Genomic DNA, 17656 nt, shown 5'->3' with positions numbered 1-17656 from the left:
TATTGCAATCATCTGCACATTTTATTGTAATTAAAAATATGAGTATACACAGCCAACATTGGAAGGGAGTAGGATATGGGGAATCAATTATAAAGTTTTTGGCTGTTTTAATTTAAGATCAACAAAGGATTATGGTAAATGATGAAAATGACTTCTGGTTTGTATCAAATATGTGTATTATGAAATGAATATTTCAGGAAATGGTTACTACAAATAAACCTGAGTCATCTCTTTGATTTCACCTCTGGGAAAAGTATTGCATAATATTTTAAAACTACTGTCCTAAAGTAAAGATTAACAATATAGCCTAAGCATAACTTATAGTTCTTAGTACTCTTATAACAGATGAACTTGAATGTGTTGCGTTAATTAATCCTTTATATAAAAAAAAACTTTAAAAAGAATAAAATTATTCATTTAATAGAAAATTGAATATGAAATACTGGGCTTATCAGGGCCCTGAACTTTATTGTGCTCAGTTAGCTTCTTTGCCACAGTGAAAAAACTTTATTCATCTTTACTCCAAGAGATAATTATGATGATTGTTCAGCTTTAAAATGTTTTCAACACACAACTATAGATCTATGAAACTATGAGTTGGCTTAAGCATATATGCCATTTTTTTATTTTTGCATTTTTTAAAGGAAGAACTAGGAAACACAAGTCTAACAGAACTTTAAAAGTATCTACCTACCATTCACAGAAATGGGAGGAGAAACAATTTGAAGTTGGGCTCTTCTGTTTTGTTTAGCTTATAATAATTTTACAAGAGAATCTTTTGTCATCTAGTAACTCTAGAAACCTTGACTAGCCTGTCTATAACCTTGCCTTTGTATGTTGCTATCTTCTTTCTATACAATGTTATTTGGTATATTCATGACAGAGCTCCATTTTCCAAATCAAAGTGAATTAAAATAGATTCGTCCTTAAGAATTTTGGGTCATCTTTTGACAACTAAAAATAATACGATGTCATTTAAAAACTGTCCTGGTTACTCTTCATTTTATCAATTTCATTAAAATGCATTCAGTAGCATAGAAGGTAAGAATTTAGAATCAAGAACACAGAATATTGTACTGAAAGGGTCTCATTAACAGTTACTTATAAACATAAAAAAAATTTCAGAAGAAATTTCCATAGTGGCTAAGATTAATTGCTGCTCTAGTCATTTTATTTAGGTTCATCTGTTTTTTGTTTTTTTTTTCCAGAAAAAAGTAGCAGATCACCCAAACCGCACTCCGTCTATATGGCTAGCAATGTACAGAGCTTTTGGACGTCCAATTCTACTTAGCAGCACCTTCCGTTATCTTGCTGACTTACTGGGTTTTGCTGGACCACTCTGTATTTCTGGAATAGTGCAACGTGTGAATGAAACCCAGGATGGGACATCAGGAGTAAGTTCCTGGTACTTTTGAAAGGAAACAATATTGGCAGGTTTCATTGTCATTGTTGCATTTTACTAATGCAGTTTTAGAAGTAGTTCAAACAGGAATATTTATAAAGAATTCAATGCTTTTACATAAAGAAATCACTAATTTTTCTTGTGGAGCATGTTGTGCGTTTATATATTAATTGAATGGGTATGGCCAGCAAAATCTTTTCTCAGATTCAGAGCTTATAAATTTTTAAAATATATTTTATTGATTTTTCACAGAGAGGAAGAGAGAGGGCTAGAGAGTTAGAAACATTGATGAGAGAGAAACATTGATCAGCTGCCTCTTGCACACCCCCTACTGGGGATGTGCCCGCAACCAAGGTACATGCCCTTGACCAGAATCGAACCTGGGACCTTTCAGTCCTCAGGCAGTGGTCTATCCACTGAGCCAAACCGGTTTTGGCAGAGCTTATAAAATTTTAATAAGCATTTACTATGTGCCAGAAACTAATTTCACATTAGTTATTTTAATTGATCTTTATAACACTCCTTTAAAGAATTTTCATGCATGTGTGCATGAAAGATGGTGGCTGAGTCACTTTTCTAGCGGCCTGTGACCAATAACATTAATGTGATTTTTAGTATTTTCTTTTTCTAACATGTTAAAGCCACAATAATAAAGGCACATTACATTATGATATTTTATGAGATATTATATTATTATTTTGGGGGCTATATAGTATTCGATATTTGCTGTTATAAATTTATAATCTTATATTTTCTATTCTTAACTCTGCATCATGAATTTCCTAGTTTCTTTCTAAGGTCAGAGTTAATTTCCCTAGTTACACAGATGGAAATACTAGTACAGAAGCATCAATTTACCTTTTACAAGTCTCTCAGTCTAATTTCCTGTCATTTTTTCTTTACATTTAAAGATTTTATGCATTTTCAAATCCTTCGATAAGTACTGCCTTCTCAGTGAAGCCTTTTCTGATTATCTTAGCTGGAATTCGACTCTGCTTGTTACTCCCCTAACACATTGTCTACTTCACACTGGCACTTGACATAGGTGCTATTTATAATGAAGCATATCATTTATGGATAACCTTATCTTTCTAGACTTTAAGCTGTTACTTTCTTTTTTTTCTTTTTCTTTTTTAAATATATTTTATTGATTTTGTACAGAGAGGAATGGAGAGAGATAGAGAGTTAGAAACATCGATGAGAGTCATCAATCAGCTGCCTCTTGCACACCCCCTACTGGGGTTATGCCCGCAACCAAGGTACATGCCCTTGACCGGAATCGAACCCGGGACCCTTCAGTCCCCAAGCCGACGCTCTATCCATTGAGCCAAATTGGTCTCGGCTTAAGCTGTTACTTTCTTTTGTTAATCCTCAACCAGGGATATTCTTCCATTGAGTTTTAGAGAAGTGGAAGGGAGGGGGAGAGACAAAGAAACATCTGTGTGAGAGAGACATATTGATTGGTTGCCTCCGGCATATGCCCAGACTGGATGGGGATCAAGCCTGCAACCAAGGTATGTTCCCTTGACCAGAATTGAACTATTGACCCTTTACTCCATGAGCAGATGCTCTATCCACTGAGCCAAACCGGCTAGGGCAGGTCAGCTTTTCAAACAGAATGACTGTGAGCAGTTCAAACTTGTGTTCAAAATGCTTAGTCCAGTTCCTTGCATATATTAATCCTCAGTTATTATTGAAGTAGATATTTGCACTTCTGTGATGTTTTGTCCCTGCTAGTCTAATTACATACATAGAATTTCACATAGAACCCTTCTATCACCCTTCTGCCTTGCATATATTAGCCACATGTTTTTCTGAAAAGGAACAGAACTTACAGATTTTATGTAGCCCCATTAAAAGAGGAAGGGCCCAAAAGTAGAATTTTAGTGGACTTAAACCATAAAAAATGAGGAGTGCTCACACTGAAATGATGTACTTATTTGAATATTACCTTTCCCTCACCTCTTCTTTTTTTCTTTTATAATCCTTATCTGAGCACGTGTTTTTATTGATTTGAGAGAGAGGAAGAGATAGAGAGAGAAAAAACACATCCCATAGATAGGTTGCCTCCCATCCGCACCTCAACTGTGGATTGAAGCCGCAAGCGTGGGTATGCTCCCTGACTAGGAATAGAACCTGTGACCTTTCATTGTGCAGGACAATGCTCCAACAAACTAAGCCACACCTGCCAGGACACCCTTCCCTCACTTCTAACATATAATTTACCACATGCTATTGTTACAAACCAAAACAATCAGTTTTGTATGATTATTAAGTTATATTCCTACTAAAATCATTATTTTCAAAAGTTGTGTTTTGACACTGAAAGTGTCATATGGGTGACATCAGTAGCCAAGCTATATATTTTATATTTTATGATTTATTTCATTAATATAAATTAAGGCATATGAAAATCAGAAAAAGTCAATTCTGTAGAATTATTTTGAAATAAGGATGCATGAAATTGTATTTTTGTTCCATTGGTCTTGCTGACCATCAGTTTTGTGTTTTTACTTCTAAGTTATAGTCTCAATTAACATCTATCTTCATTCGTTACTTCCCACTTTACCAAGGTAGAATATATCTTTTCAGAAAATGTCTTCTTCTTTTTTTTTTTTTTAAAGTACCTTTTTTTTCTACAATCAGGCATTTCCAGCTATTGTAGTGATCTATTTGGGATCTTATGCAATGAGCTGATTTGTATTTGTTTTTTGTGGACATAAGAAAACCCCACATTGCTTTTTGTGGCTCATTTCACTGATGTATTATAAGGATTTTGAATTTTTAGAATTAAAAAAATCATTTAATAAACACAAACTGTGGAACTGGTATATGAAAAGACTAATTTTAACTTATGTCTTTTATTCTTTTAGGTCAAGTATGCAGAAACCCTCTCATCAAGGGAATTTCTTGAAAATGCTTATGTTCTAGCAGTCCTTCTTTTCTTGGCCCTTATTCTGCAAAGGACATTTTTGCAGGCTTCCTACTATGTAACCATAGAGACTGGCATTAACCTCCGTGGAGCTCTGCTGGTACGTACAAGCTTCGAATGATCTTTGGGTCTTTAAAATACACATGTCATCCAGTGGCAGGAAGGGTAGTGGTTTCAGTTTTGTTTTTGCATGTCATTTTCACTTTGATGTAATATCAACACTTCTAGGACCTACTTAATAAAAGAAACAGAGAGTTAATTAATAAACCCATTGAGTTAAAAATAACCTTTATAATATATTAAGAAAGATATTTTGAAATTTTGAATTTCCTTATCTATGTTTATGTTTTAGCCCCTATGTTTAAATTCGAATATATCTTTTGATTATATCACTAGAAAAAATAAATTTGTCTTTAGTTGAGGACTAAAAGTAACTATGATAAAATGAAAATAATAGTTGATCTAAGATCACATTATAGGGTTTTCTTTTCCCTTAAAACTTTTGTAAATGTTATTTTTAAATGAGAAAGAAAAGCATAGTGTTGATTGTTAAATGTAGAGCTTCAAGTACATTTCCTCTTTTCCCCCCCCTTTTTTTTTAGGCCATGATATACAATAAGATCCTTAGGCTCTCTACGTCTAATTTATCCATGGGTGAGATGACCCTGGGACAGATCAATAACTTGGTCGCCATTGAAACCAATCAACTCATGTGGTTCTTGTTCCTGTGTCCCAATCTATGGGCTATGCCTGTTCAGGTAGATCAATATAAGTAAGATTCTCATTTGCAGAAGAAGTAAATCAAAATGAGTGTAAGATACTTACCTCAGTAGAGGGTAAATGTGCTGATGCTATACCTTTTTTAATGTACCAATATTATACCTTTCTTCTAGGAAGGAAGCTGAGACTCATAAATGCTATGCCATAGGTTAAGAAAAAGGGTTTGGAATTATATTGCTTGAGTTCAAATATCTGCAAAAGCCCCATTTTTGCATAAGTGTTTAACACCTCAAAATACTAGTTTTCTTAACTGTAAAATGTGAATGATAATAGCATCTGCCTCGTTCAGTTGTTGGAATTGTCAAGACTAAGTTAAAATGTGTCAAGCATTTAGCACTGTGCCTAACATTCCTCGGGCCCTTAGTAACAGTCCTCCCTGCACCCGTTTATGCAAATTACAGAGCCAGGGTTTGACCCCTTTCATTTTGACAAACTCTCACAGCATTTCTAAACTAGAGCAATTACCTTAATCCATAGTGTAGTCTCAATAGCTGGTGTATGTTATAAAATGTCAGAATTTAAAAGGTAGTCAGGATACCAACCAGCATAGGGCTATTTAGCTATTTCCGGTGGAAAACAGCATTTTAGTAAAGATACAGGGGTGTTTTGGGGGTAAAAATGGCAAAAGAAATGTATTCAGATTTTTCCTGTATGTGATACTGAATATTTTTAATTATCTCAAGTTTGTATCCTGTAGACAGAGCTTAAACAATAGATCTTACTCAGTGCAGTCTGTCATTCATGTCCCTGTGTACCCCATTTTATTAAAGTGCATAAAATAATAAAGGTAGGGTAATTTTTATATTTTTTGTTTGCTTTTTTATTTTCTAATAGGAATCCAAATAAAATCAAAGTGTACAACATGCATGCATAGTGCTTGGCACAAAGATTTAAAACATGCTTTGTCTCATCTCCTCAATACACAGGTCAATTGCCTACGTGGTATCATTCAGTGTGCCAAAAGTTCCAGGCTGCCGCTGAATGACTGCATTGTGGATGACCTTAGGGACATTTTTGTTTTGATTGGAATTCCCAAAGTACCTAATTGGTCAGGAAGTGAGCAAGTTCCATTGCTTCTAGAAGGCCACAACAAGTTGTTATCATTGGCATACAGGATGGGTTAAATGCTTTAGCTGCGTGGATACAGTCCATTAGTTGGGACATTTTGAACTGTAATAAACTGAACTACTGGGAAGAAAATAATTTCAGGAAAAAATAAGGAAAAAGAGGAAAGTGACACACCAGAGAGAGTAGGCTAAGTGGGTCTGCCCTGGGTTTTGGGAAATAAAAGGGCCGTGAGTTAAGATGGGGCACCAACTTCAGCATCTTCAGTTTTAGTTAGGCCTAAGCTTCTTTTCGTTAAATGTGTTCACATTTTATGATGCTACCCCCCTTACTTTCCTCCCTCCCCACCTTGGAAAGCTAGTGCATTCCCCAGAGACTTTGGAATAGCAAATTTATGGTGAGTGACAACACTTTTGAGAAAAGTTTCAATGTTCTTTTAAAAGATTGAAGAGTGCTTTAGAAGGCCAGAAGCATCATGGGACCGCTATGCAACTGCATGCAATAAATTGGTTTGACACCAGTTGTACAGATCACCATGCTAAAAATAAATCCCCAGACTGGCCGGTTAGCTCAGTTGGTTAGAGCGTGGTGCTAATAAAAATAAATCCCTGCTACTTAGCTTTCCCCAAATAAATCATAGTGAAACTCATTGTCACAGTTGAGTTGACTTCCAGATAAACTAAATATAATAATTAAGAAATATTATATTTTCACTTAAAAAGATTTCCTTTCATGCAGTGGTCCCCACGCCCCCATTCATTTCCCCTTTTCATTGTGTTTCTTTCCTAGATCATAATGGGAGTGATTCTGCTCTATAATTTACTTGGATTAAGCGCATTGGTTGGTGCAGCTGTCATTGTGCTCCTTGCGCCAATTCAGTACTTCATTGCTACAAAGTTGGCAGAGGCTCAAAAGAGCACTCTTGTAAGTAAACTCTTTTGGAAACTTCATTAGGAAAATCTAACACTGTGTTATTTTTAAAATACAAGAAATGAATACGTACTACTCAGGATTATTTGGAAATCATTATATTTCATTTCAATTCTTAGGCAGTGAATACGTATCTTCTGTATTACAAAATAATTTTTACAAAAGTGGATTGAAATTTAAGACCTGATGATTTTAGACTGAAAATACCAGAATCACAGTTTCTAATGTTTTTAAGTGCCACGAGGTGATGAGGCTTTAGATCTTCTTCTAGATTAAGTTGCCTGCACACTTTGAGGCCATTGGAGGTCAATCATTGATGTGGGAGAAATGGAGCAAGAAGCAAGTGGGTTGGTCTAGTGCTTCTGAAATTCAATTTCCATAGGGTTGAATCAAACCATGTGATGCTCTATGGAGTTACACTGAAATGTTTCAGTGGCAGCTGCCCTGGCTAAATATGTTCATGGTCAACTTAGCAAGCAAGAGAAAGCCAAAGTATTGGCTCTTTCTGGCTTCAATTTGCCATGAAATCATTTTATTTCAGTAAGAATTGGCTACTTTTAAAGAAATATTTACAAATAATAAAATTGTTGACAGTATGTTTATAAATAAAGTTTGATTAAATATAAGCAAGACTGTATCTGTAAACCAGGCATAAAATGTAGGGATGATGCCACTGATGGAATTGTTTTCCAAGTTGTGTTTCTACTGTGACTAGTACGTTGCCTGTCACACAAGTGATTTTTATCACTTGTTTTTCTGCTGCTTCTGATGAGATTACTCATTATTTTTGTCTGAGCAGTACACTCTCTTTACTTTAGGACATGAATACAGAAAGATGTGGAAGAGGGCATAAGGAGGAGACATGACTATTCTCAAACATCTTTCACTTAGCCTTTCATACTCTATTCATTCACTCATTAACAGTCATTTGATAGGCATTGAAGACCCCTAAGAGACAAAAAGATGAATAAAAAACAGGCTATTTGCTACTTTTGCTTCCTTCCAGCTATCTATTGCCACTTTACAACCCTTTGATAGTTCACAGATCATTGTGCCTTACTAATCATTGCAAGCCAATATTTGATGGTAGAGGAAGCTGAAACAGTTGACTAAATTGAGGTTTTTGTGTCTGCTGCAAATTTCTCTATAGTTAGTCCAATTTGTTAGTAATCAGTAAGTCTAATTTAGGCCATAAACAGGAGTTTATGAAGAAATATGTAGAAATCTCTTGAAGTTAAAAATAATATTCTTGGTTTCAGTAATCTACACTATAAAAGTGTAAGATGCAAATTGACTGTACCTTCATGACAATCAGGAGTGAGTACACAAATTAATCCAACAAAGATGGCAGGTTAATTTGCATACACAGGCACTGAGTGGCTGGGGTGGGGTGGGACGCAGGCATTCGGCACTGCCCCAGCTGTTCCGGGCCTCTGGGCAGTGTGGAAAGGCAGAAAGGTGGCTTTGGGCTGGAGCGAAGGTGGTGCCAGCAGCCAGGGGAAGGAAGGCCCATTCTTGCACAAATCTTCATGCATTGGGCCTCTAGTTATATTATAAAGACACAATATGAACACACACAACACTGTACCCTCACATTCTCAATTGAAAAGCAAATTAACTTTTCTTACATTTATTATTTCTCTTAAGTATGAGACAGGATGCTGAGAGGAGAATAAAGTGACTTAGATATTAAAAGGAAGCCATTGGAAGTCTCTTTATCACTTTCAGAAATTTATGTATACACCAGAGGCCTGGTGCTCAAAATTTGTGCATGGGGGTATGTGTCCCTCAGACCAGTCTGCACCCTTTCCAATCTGGGACCCCTAACTGTCTTTCCCTGCAGGCTTGATTGTCCCCAACTGCCCTCCCTTGCAGGCCTGGTCCTTCCCAACTGCCCTCCCCTGCTGGCCGTCTTGTGTCCACATGGGGGCAGCCATCTTGAGTGTTAGAGTGATGATCAATTTGCAATTACACTTTTATTAGATAAGATTAGATAGGAAAGAGGCCTGGTGCATGGGTGGGGGCCAGCTGGTTTGCCCTGAAGGGTGTCCTGGATCAGGGTGGGAGTTCCCTTGGGATGTGGAGCAGCCTGGGTGAGGGGTCTGTGGTGGTTTGCAGGCTGACCATACTCCTGGTGACCCAAGCAGAGACCGTGGGATCTTGGATTTATTTACCTTCTATAATTGAAACTTTGTAGCCTTGACCAGAGCCAAGCTTCCTGCTTGCTTGAGGCTGCAGCTAATTTTGTTGGGATTTATGTATCTTCTATAATTGAAACTTTGTAGTCTTGAGTGGAGGCTTAGGCTGGCCAGGGTATGCTGACAACTTGGCTTCCTGCATTGCCAGGAAACCCAAGCTTCCTGCTCTCTCTGGGGCTACAACCATCTTGGTTGGGTTAATTTACATACTTACTCCTGATTATCTGGTGGGCATCACTTGTGGGTATAGCAGAGTGATGGTTAATTTGCATATTACTCTTTTATTAGATAAGATTATCAGTAGACAGTCAAGAAAATCGTGTCAAACTTAAGAAGCTGCTTTTATTTAAACCAAACCAACAGATATATAAAAGCTTTTAGGTGGATAGAAATTTGAGGTCATCTCATTTAATTCTTCACTTTAAAGTTGGAGTATGAAGCACAGAGAGTTTACTTCTCCAAGGTATTTCACAGCCATAACTAGTGGGAGAGCCAAGCAGCAATCATGCTCTCTGTAATCTCTGCCCAATGCATAGTTGGCTTCTCTGATTCACTTGAGTGTAGCTTACATTTTTGTTTTTTTGTTTGTTTTATAGGATTATTCCACTGAGAGACTGAAGAAAACAAATGAAATATTGAAAGGCATCAAACTTCTTAAATTGTATGCCTGGGAGCACATCTTTTGCAAAAGTGTAGAAGAAACAAGAATGAAAGAACTATCCAGTCTCAAAACCTTCGCCCTTTATACATCACTCTCTAGTAAGTTGTTGTTGTACACATGGTCGATTTTATTTAGCTTGTGATCATTGAGACATTCTAGTCCTCAGAGGAAGCCCATTTATTTTCTAAATATGTACTGTCCAATAGTTACTGACCATATAAGGCAATTTAAATTAAAGAGTAGAGGTAACACAGGCTTACAGTCAACTAGACCTGAATTCGATTCTTTACAAGTTATGGGCCTTTGCCTTGTTACTTTACACCTGAAATCCCTCACCTGTAAAATGAGGATGGTGATGGTAGTAGTAAAAATCACTGAAACCCTCTCATCAGTTACATTGGGATGGATTGGATTTTCAGTAAAAATTTGTGTATATGAATTCATTTGACTGTATTTACTATTGATTTTCTTATTACCAAAGATTTTAAAAATTATGGTTGTCTTGCTGGTCTCTTTGGAGCTTACAATATTATATTTTCTTAAAGGTTATATTTGAAATTCCATTTTTAAAAATTGAGGAAGAAAAAAGTCAACATTTTCAAATGAAAGAAGTCGAACTATGTCAATAGTTTTTAAATACATTTTCAGGAACTTTTAAATACAGAGTACTTTCATTCTCCACTATTTTTAAAAAAATAATTGTTACAAAATATTGTTGTTTTTGTGGAGTGACACTGAGTACTCACAAGAATAATGAGTTTGTTAGGACAATTCTTATGAACTTAGCCAAAATACACCCACTAATATTCGATTTGGTTTGTGTGTTAGTTTTGCTCATCTCTATTGTTCCCAAGAACTTTAACATCTTAAAGTCTGAGAGTTTTATATATGGTTTCCTCTTGAATTCTAAACTATTTTTTAGAGATTATAAATACTTCTTTTGTGAAATGGATTTAGAGGAAATATTTGGTGTATATAGCTCATTTATTTTAGCCCGAATGCTTTAGAAATGGGAATGAGATTTGTCATCCAGCTTGTGTTGCTACTAATACAGTATCAAAATTCTAGAAGGTGGAATGATTGATTATCCACTTATATATATAATAGTACTCTAAGCTGGTAGCCCCCACAAATACGTTCCTCTCTGTAGTGGATTGAAATTCTCATAAGAGCATTGATGCAGCCAGAAATAATAATCAGGATGATGGTCAAACTATTACCACCACCACCACCACTACTACTAGTAATAATAACAAAAATATATTCACTCAATCAATTATTTCCATAAGTGGCTTTGCATATATCATCTCATTTAATTGTCATAGCCAAAGATTTAGATTCTATTATTAACTCCACTTTAGAAGCTTAAAGATTGAGTAGAATAGAGCTTAGGTAACTTGAACTTTCTCAAAATCATCCAGCTACTAAAAAGCAGAAGTGGGTTGTTAATCCAATTTGTCTCCAGACATGAGATTTGGGTTGGTTTTTGAAAGTAAAATATAAAAAGAAAGGGGACAGAAGAGATCATAATAGAAGAGAAAAATAAGAAGTCATGAAGGTAAAAATGTGTGATGATGCATTCATGACAGGCAGTAGGAATTCATGAGTCAGTGGTATAAAATTCCACTTAGACCATTTTCAAGTTTTATGATTTGGTTAAGTACTATCTTCTTGGTGGTTAAGAGCTTGACCGAAGTCATGTGTGGATTTACAAAAGCACAAGCTGATTCTGTGTACAGTGGTAAGGGTAGTTCATAAGATTGGTTCAAGAGAGCCTATGATAATTTTTAGGTGAACGCTCTCTTGATTGCCAAGAATACTAGGTTCTAATTTGTGGTCTGCCATTGCCTGTTTCTAACAACAATTGATTTAATCTTTCAGTCCTCAATCCTTAAAATGCTACAATTTATAGAAAATATAAGTATAATCATTAAGTTGGCTTTTTATTTCTATTACTACTTCCAAATGCTACTATTTAAGCCTAAAATATGAATTTCCCTCGTTTTAGTTATGTATATCATGCTTACCAAATGATAGTACATTATATTTCTGAAGAGATATTTAAACAAGCAGAGAATGTAGACCATGGTCAGCAAACTGTGGCTTGTGAGCCACATGCAGCTCTTTGGCCCCTTCAGTGTGGCTCTCCCACAAAATACCACGCCTGGGCAAGTTTATTTTGAAGAAGTGGCATTAGATGAAGTTTAAGTTTAGAAAGTTTGGCTCTCAAAAGAAATTTCAATCGTTGTACTATTGATATTTGGCTCTGTTGACTAATGAGTTTGCTGACCACTGGTCTAGGATATGAAGTTAATTTAAGCAAAAGGTCTATGAGTGAAAATTAATATCACTGTTGGAGGACTTGGAGTGATGTCAAATTCTTGTTTTTAATCTGTATAATAACCCCATTTTCACATATTTGTGTTAGTTTTGGAGACCAAACAAAATATTGTTTATAAATATTATCACAAGATAATTGGGAAGTGTTGGTGGGCTCCAGACAAGATGTTATTTAATGAACTTGTTCCTTTTTGTCTTCAAGGGAAGTTAAAGTAATAATAGATGATTCATTAAGCTTACCGAAATGTTTCACAGTTCAATGAATCTTATATATTTTATTTCTTTCCACAGTCTTTATGAATGCAGCAATTCCTATAGCAGCTGTTCTTGCTGTAAGACACTTTTTCTTCCTTGTAAACATGGAACAAAGTCAGTGTTTAGAAATGATTTATGAATAAGAATGTGTGGATGGGAGTTAATATTACCTCACCTGTACCAGCTGTTTTCTTTGTAGTCTCCATTGCAATAGTTCTAATCCAAGGTTTCTCAACTGAGGCACCATGGACATTTTGGCTCACATAATTCTTTGTTGGAAGGGCCCATTTAAGGATGTTTAGCAGCATTCATGGCTTCTATCTATTTGCCATTAGAATCCTCCACACCCTAGTCATGACAATCAAAAGTATCCCGGGACATTGCCCAAATGTGCTCTGGGAGCAATTTTATCAGTAGTTGAGAACTAACTGTTCTGCTCTCCATGAGCTGGTTTCTGGACATTCTTACAACAGGATGGTGTTAATTCAACAACCAGAGAATGTCAAATAATTACATTATATTTCAAACTTAAATTACAAGCCCAGGAGCTAGTATAATATTTAGAAATGTCAATGTGTCTGCATTGAACACCAATGTTGGCAGTTTTAGTAAAAGTCCACAATAAGGACCTGAAAACCCTGGGATATTCTCTTTTTCTCTTAGAACATTTAGTGTTGGTTGCAAAGTTCCTGGATGGTTGTTAAGGGCCCTGGTTTCTCCTCACTGTTCTTCTCCCAACTCAGTAATTTAACAGAAGTCAGTTTTCTAATCCGTAAACAGAATCTGTTTTACCCTTCTCACATGGTTGCTGTTAGAATGAATGAAAGCCATTAGTGTTCTACCAGTAACAAGTATTATTTTTCATAGGGGAGTAATTTGGATGAAGTGATTGTTTTCATAGTTGCAATGGACATATTGGCATAGCAGAAAAGGTTAGGTTTGTGAAATGCAAGCATTTGTGAAACCTTCTCCAGCTTTCTCTAAAGAAATCCCTTCTTTGCACAGACGTTTGTGACCCACGCGTATACCAGCGGGAGCCTTCTAAAACCTGCAGAGGCCTTTGCTTCACTGTCTCTCTTTCATATCCTGGTCACTCCATTGTTCCTGCTCTCCACAGTGGTCAGATTTGCAGTGAAAGCCATCATAAGGTATGCATTGCAATGTCGGGAATTCTTTGCTTGCTTACAAAAAAAATATGCTCATGGTAGTAAATTTGAGATAAATACAACAGTAAAATCACTGTCCAAAGATAGCTATTGTCAACATTTTGATATGCTATCTTCCAGTACTTAATATAAAAATAATTATTCCAGCCTTGGCCGGTGTGGCTCAGGTGGTTGGGCAATCATCCTGTGTACCAAAGGGTTGCTGGTTTGATTCCCTGTTAGGGCACATGTGAGGCTTGATCCCCCATAGGGAGCAATGTAGGAGGCAGCCAATTGGTATTTCACTCTCACTTCGATGTTTCTCTTTCTCTCTCTCTCCCTCTCCTTTCCTCTCTGTCTAAAAATCAATGTAAAAAATCTTTATTTTTTATTTTTAAAATATTTATTTATTAAATTGATGAATGGGGTGACATTGGTCAACATGAACATATAGGTTTCAGGTGTGGGTTTCTATGTTAGAAAATCTGTACATTGCGCTGTGTGCTCACCACCCAAAGTCATATCTGTCACCTTATATTAAGACTCCTTTCTCCCCTAATCTCCTTCCTCTGGCAACCACCACACTGCTGTTTGTGTTCACAAGTTTCAGTTTTATATCCCACCTACCAGTATGAGGGAAATCATACGGCTTTTAGTTTTTTTCTGACTGACTTATTACACATAACGTTCTTATGGTCCATCTATGGTGTTGCAAATGGCAGTATTTCATCCTTTCATATGGTAGAATACCCCTGATTTTGTAAAAAAAAAAAAAATCAGAAATGAGAAGTCACCACAGATATCACAGATATACAAAGGATCATACTAGAATAATATGAAAGACTTTATGCCACCAAATTCAATAACCTAGAAGAAATGGGTAAGTTCCTAGAAATATAACCTTCCTAGACAAAATAATGAAGAAATGGGAAATCTAAACAGACCAATCAGCAGTGAGAAAATGGAAACAAACTTCGCAAACCTCCCAAAAAACAGAAAGTCCAGAACCGGAAGGTTTCACCAGTGAATTCTACCAAACATCCAAAGAAGATTTAAAACTTATCCTTCTCACACTCTTCCAAAACATTGATGGAGAGGCATTGTTTCATAACATTCTATGAGGCCAATATAACCCTGATACCAAAACCTGGTAAAGATAACACAGAGAAAGAAAGCTACAGACCAAAATCTCTGGTGAATACAGATGTAAAATTTCTAAACAAAATACTAGCAAATTAATTAAAATGGTCCATCCAAAAAATAATACATCATAATCAAGGGGATTCATTTTAGGGGCACAAGGATGGTTCAACATATGCAAATCAACCAATGTACTATGCCACATTAACAAAAGAAAAGATAAAAATCATATGATCTTATCAATAGATACAGAAAAAGCATTTGATAAGGTACAACATCCATGTATGATTAAACCACTCAATAAAATAAGAATAAAAGGACAGGTCCTCAACATATTAAAGGCCATCTATGATAATAAACCCGTAACTAACATCATACCCAATGGTGAAACACTGAAAGCTTTTTCTCTAAGATCAGGAAAAAGGCAAGGATGTCCACTCTCACCGCTCTTTAAAAAGAGTAGCTTTTGACTCCTGTTTTGCTTACTGTTTTTATTACTTTCTCCCTCATTTAGATTGTAACACATGATGTTTATTGATTGTGGGTTATTCCATTGTTTGGAAGTGTTATAATTTATTGGACATTTAGAATATTTCATTCTCTCCCTAATATAAATAACATATATAAGATTGAAGAAAATATCTTTACTTACCTTTAAACTTTTGTCTGATTATTTTCTTAAGTTAGATTTCTATAATTTGGAATACTAGTTCTAATAGCATGTACACTTTTAAGGGCCTTGATGAATGTAGCTATGATATTTTCCATTGAAAGAGTAGTAGGTCAAATGTGTACATATTTTTAATATTTTTTATGAGTATCATCATGTTTTCCAGTGAAGCTGAATCAGCTTATGTTTTCACCAACATTAACATATCACATCAAAATCTCAAAAACACAAACAAACAAACAAACAAACAAAACCCCGGCTCACAGTCTCTACAAATGGAAAGGCTTGATAAAACCACTCAGTATTATGTTCATTTTAAATATGCTTTCATAGTATTTCTAACCAGTGTAGACTTTGCCTCAGATGCACAATTTCTCACAATGCAAAACTATAAAAATAGATGTGATATGACATTGATTATTTCCCCACCATTTTTACTTGTATTATATAATAAATATGTTACCAAACTATATACGTTATATGACACTGTATGTGCCATAGTCTACCATATATGAATTCTTATTGTACACAAGGCAGTCTTCAAGTCGTATTTTACTTTTTGCTATGACTTCTTATAAATTTCATAAAACATCAGCATGTTTCATTAAAAAGTCATCATATTTATATCAGGCATTTGAAAGAAATGCCAAGATGTTGCAAAACTAAAGAATATTGGAAAATTGAGGTCTTAAATAGACAAGGGATGGTGTTGCCATTGATAGCAATGCAGAACAACATTTGGCTTAACAACATTAATATCAAATAACTATAAAATAACTTATTCTAAAACCAGTTCTGATTGGTTGCAATAGTATCCTAATATGATTTCAATCCTGTTCTGTAAGATAGGCCATTAGTAACCAAGTCTGGAGCTGGATGTAAAGGCCAGGCTTTCGGGCCTCATCTGCCCTCATTTTCTTTCCTGATTGTTCTGCCTTCTGAAACACTTGTACAGATCACTGACTGATTTTTGTAATGCCACTTCCAAATTAGGTCGTGCTCTGGAAGGGAAGCTAGTTCAAACAATAAAGTTGATAAATGGCCAGAGTCAGCTATTTTGGTCCTTATTTTCATTTTCTCCATTTAACAGCTGTCCCTCTCCTGGTTGCATTTTAAGTTGAAATTTGACTTTGTGCTGCTGCAGGTGAAGTTAGAAAACAGTTGATAATCGGTACCAGATAACTCCTCAGAAATCAGGAGGCTACCACAAAAGGATGTTAAGAGTTAATATGGATAACAAACAAACAAACAAAAATCTGGGGGTGTCCTAGAGTCCACGCCATACGATCCTGCTGTCGTAAATCCTGGTAATTTTGAGGGTGGGTGTTAGTCCCTGTGTGTTTCTGCATAGCACTCTCTCGTCCTCATGTCCCAGGGAAAAGGCATTTGCCAGTTTGATAAAGACCAGTTTGTTTTCAGGGCTCAGCTCCAGCTTTCCCAAGCCATAGGCCAAATGGAATCAGCTTACAAAACTTGCTTCTCTAGGATGAGTTTCCCTGGTTGATTTGTGGGTCCTACAGAGATGAGCGCTCCACAGAGGAGGCCAGTGCTTTTTCCCATTGTGTGCTGGTTCTGGGAACCCAACCCAGTGTTTTCCCATTGTTGACTAGGCTCAGCATATCTTCTGTGCCTGGGAACCCGTGATCCATCTTGGATGCCAGTTGGCCCACAGCGAGTTGAACAGACTGTTTATAATCGGAGACTTTGGTCAGCTGATTTTTGAAACCTCTTCTTTAGGACTGTGAAAATCATAAGTTCTTCGCTGCATTTTTAGAAGCATTTTGAAAGGCTTTGGGTTAGAATGGGGTGCAGCTTATTCCCAATTTGTGTTATATGTACATGTAAGAGGCTTACCAAGTCTCTACTGCAGGAAACTTCTATGCCAGGTAAATTTCTTTGCTACGGGAAAGTTCTATGCTTTCTTTTAAAAGTGTTTAGCTTTCAGACAAAATTTCTTTAAATTGTTCATTGGATGGAACCCCAATGGACACATATAATAAAATGGAAAGAAGAGGAAGTTATGTTTTAGGATTTCTCCTCACCATTTGAGTTTTCTGAACATTTTAGAATGATGTGTTCCAGTCTAAGTTTGCAAAACAGAGTGAGATATGAAGAAAATTAAGAACAGTCACCATTAT

At 36.0% G+C, this 17656-nt stretch overlaps 1 protein-coding gene across 4 annotated transcripts in view; it reads left to right on the top strand.

The window, feature by feature from the left end:
* The window catches only part of ABCC9 (ATP binding cassette subfamily C member 9), a 109026-nt gene that overhangs the window by 18436 nt on the left and 72934 nt on the right, over window positions 1–17656 (top strand). For 3 of the 4 annotated variants that reach the window (XM_045587831.1, XM_036457006.2, XM_045587829.1), the window contains exons 8-14: window positions 1209–1394; window positions 4276–4434; window positions 4937–5092; window positions 6969–7103; window positions 9904–10066; window positions 12600–12640; window positions 13569–13711. In XM_045587831.1, coding sequence (XP_045443787.1) covers window positions 1209–1394; window positions 4276–4434; window positions 4937–5092; window positions 6969–7103; window positions 9904–10066; window positions 12600–12640; window positions 13569–13711 — 983 coding nt within the window. The remainder of the gene's footprint in view (window positions 1–1208; window positions 1395–4275; window positions 4435–4936; window positions 5093–6968; window positions 7104–9903; window positions 10067–12599; window positions 12641–13568; window positions 13712–17656) is intronic. The other variant, XM_045587830.1, reaches the window with a different exon arrangement.

The sequence above is a fragment of the Pipistrellus kuhlii genome, unplaced genomic scaffold (genome assembly GCF_014108245.1).
Source record: "Pipistrellus kuhlii isolate mPipKuh1 unplaced genomic scaffold, mPipKuh1.p scaffold_m20_p_3, whole genome shotgun sequence".
Classification (NCBI taxonomy): domain Eukaryota; kingdom Metazoa; phylum Chordata; class Mammalia; order Chiroptera; family Vespertilionidae; genus Pipistrellus; species Pipistrellus kuhlii.
This window is presented reverse-complemented; position numbering and strand designations above follow the sequence as displayed.